A 2,500-nucleotide genomic window follows, 5' to 3' on the forward strand; every position below is an offset into this window, starting at 1 on the left:
GGCACGGTTTGATCTTCGGCTGACCAATCAGCAGAAAGGGGCGTTTAATTCCCGCCCACGTGTAGAAATCGAATATTCAAGCTGTTTATTCATTTTTCCACCCATGAACGAAAAACGAAAATTTAAGCTGAATTCTCGTTTCTCATTTTTTGGAAAAAAAACGAAAAAACGAAAAAGGAGCCGTTTTCTAATTTTTCTACTTTCAATATTAAATCAAAAAACGAATGATCGAATGATACACGGATTGTGTTTAATTCTGTTCTGTTTAATTTTTGTTTGATTCTGTTGTGTTTGACTCTTTGATTTGGTTATCTTTGATTCTGTTTTACTCTGTTCTTTTTATTTTATTTGGTTTGTTCTGTTTGATTCTATTGTTTTTGATTCTGTTCTGTTAAATTTTGTTTTAATCAGTTGATTTGATTCTATTGTGTTTGATTTGTTTGTTTTGATGCATGTGTTTTTGACTCTGTTTGTTTGTGATTCTGTTTGATTCTACTTGATTCTATTGTGATTCTGTTTTGTTCTGTTTTATTTCATTCTGTTTGATGCTTTGTTTCTGTTTTATTCAGTTCTGTTTGATTCGGTTCTGTTGTCTTTGATTCATTGGTTTATTTTTGTTTTGTTTGTTTTTTTTACCATTTGATTCTGTTCTATTTGACTCTGTTGTTTAGAACAAACATTAAACAGACATTAAATAATGTCTGAATGCATATCTACAGTTGTATTTTAAAGTATACATCTAGATTTTTTATTTTCTGAAGAAAATGTGAGTGATGTTATGAGGGTGTTATGGGGAGTTTCCAGCGTGTTGCTAGAGTCAGTGTGTGTGTGTGTGCGTGTGTGTGTGTGTGTGCGTGTGTGTGTATGTGTACGTGTGTGTGCATGTGTGTGTGTGTGTGTGGGCGTGTGCGTGTACGTGTGTGTGCGTGTGTGTGTGTGTGTGTTGTAGAGGTTCCAGGCAGAAGGAATGAGAAGTTCTACGACTGCTGTAAGGAGCCGTATCCTGACGTCACCTTCACTGTGGTCATGAGGAGAAGGACGCTGTACTACGGCCTCAACCTGCTGATCCCGTGCGTCCTGATCTCCACTCTCGCGCTGCTGGTGTTTCTGCTGCCCGCTGACTCTGGAGAGAAGATATCGCTGGGTGAGACGCACACAAAACTTTTTAATGCACTCTTAAAAATAAAGGTTCTTTAGTGGCATCTCTGGTTCCATGAAGAACCTTTAGCATCCATGGAAGGCTTACAAGGTTACAATGTTCTTCACACTTAAAAAAAAATGCCGCTTCTATGGCATCGCTGAGAAAAAACCTTCATTTTTAAGAGTGCATCTCCGTAATTTCTTCCAGACAATAATGAGATTCCATGGAGCACAGATGTAGACTTTTGCTTAAGTTTTCAGCTTCTTAGATGTTTCTCCTGAGGAAAAGACCCCAGTAATCTCACTCGCGTCTGCTCTCGCTGATAAATGGGTTTGAATGCAGCAAACAAGAACAGCTGATTTTGCAATACAAGAGTGTCTGATGCTCAGTGTGTGTCCTTAATTTCATGGTGTCTTAGTTCTGAGTGTGTGTGTGTGTGTGTGTGTGTGTGTGTGGGCGGCTTCCCTCGACTTCCTGTTTCACATTATAGCATTTAAAAATCATTGGCTCCATGCAGAATTCAATACTAGTGCACTGCATACTCCACAGTCTACACTCTATAATACGAACTACTGTAAATAATAAATAATTACTACTGTAAATAATTCACTAAAATGAATCAGACTTCCTTTATGTGAGAGAGAAAACAGGTCAATCGACTTAAACGCTACAATGAAAACTGGAAAAGTATACATGCCGAATAACGTGGTAATGCTACTAAAACACTGATCCAGAAGTGTTTTGAGGTGGAAAAGCGTGTGTGTGTGTGTGTGTGTGTGTGTGTGTGTTTGGATGCAGTCCAGTAGTTTGAGAGATTGGCACGCTTTAAGAGACGCTCTGGAATCAATAAACACCAAGACAGAAACACACAGACTCCAGATATTTCATCCAGTCTGAAATCACAGCTCAAACATTCAACATGACAAACAGCCGGAAACACGCGGCCTTCTTAATAAGTTTGATGGGATCGCTGTATTGATCTGTGGGCTTCATTAAGACCCAGCGTGAGTTTGGAAAGGCCGGATTTTTCCAGACTCTCCATCACGGATATTATTTAATATGACTGATGTCACAGAAGTGAGTTATTCGAGTGAGACGCTTCGTCTCTGATTTATCATTCACAGACAGAATCCAGCCATAACTCAAGCGATCTCGTTTCCTCAGCAGAAAACTGTTATGATCCATGCTGATGTTTGTCTCTGGATTATTTTGAAGCAATAACTGTAATTTGACTATGGTAAAGAAGCGTTGTTTAGGCACAATGTGAAGTGTAATATTCATATATAATTGATTTTGCAGTCCCATGCAGTGGCATAATGTGTTTTTGCTGTTGTGTCCTGACAGGAATCACTGTGTTGC

General features: G+C 38.8%; 1 protein-coding gene across 1 annotated transcript in view; it reads left to right on the plus strand.

Moving 5' to 3' along the window:
- LOC107756517 (neuronal acetylcholine receptor subunit alpha-7) overlaps positions 1 to 2,500 on the plus strand; it is a 30,793-nt gene that overhangs the window by 22,166 nt on the left and 6,127 nt on the right. Inside the window, exons 7-8 of the mRNA XM_016573676.1 lie at positions 950 to 1,144; positions 2,486 to 2,500. The exon at positions 2,486 to 2,500 is cut by the window's right edge and continues 72 nt beyond it. Coding sequence (XP_016429162.1) covers positions 950 to 1,144; positions 2,486 to 2,500 — 210 coding nt within the window. The remainder of the gene's footprint in view (positions 1 to 949; positions 1,145 to 2,485) is intronic.

The sequence above is a fragment of the Sinocyclocheilus rhinocerous genome, unplaced genomic scaffold (assembly GCF_001515625.1).
Source record: "Sinocyclocheilus rhinocerous isolate Xijiao unplaced genomic scaffold, SAMN03320098_v1.1 scaffold2308, whole genome shotgun sequence".
NCBI lineage: Eukaryota > Metazoa > Chordata > Actinopteri > Cypriniformes > Cyprinidae > Sinocyclocheilus > Sinocyclocheilus rhinocerous.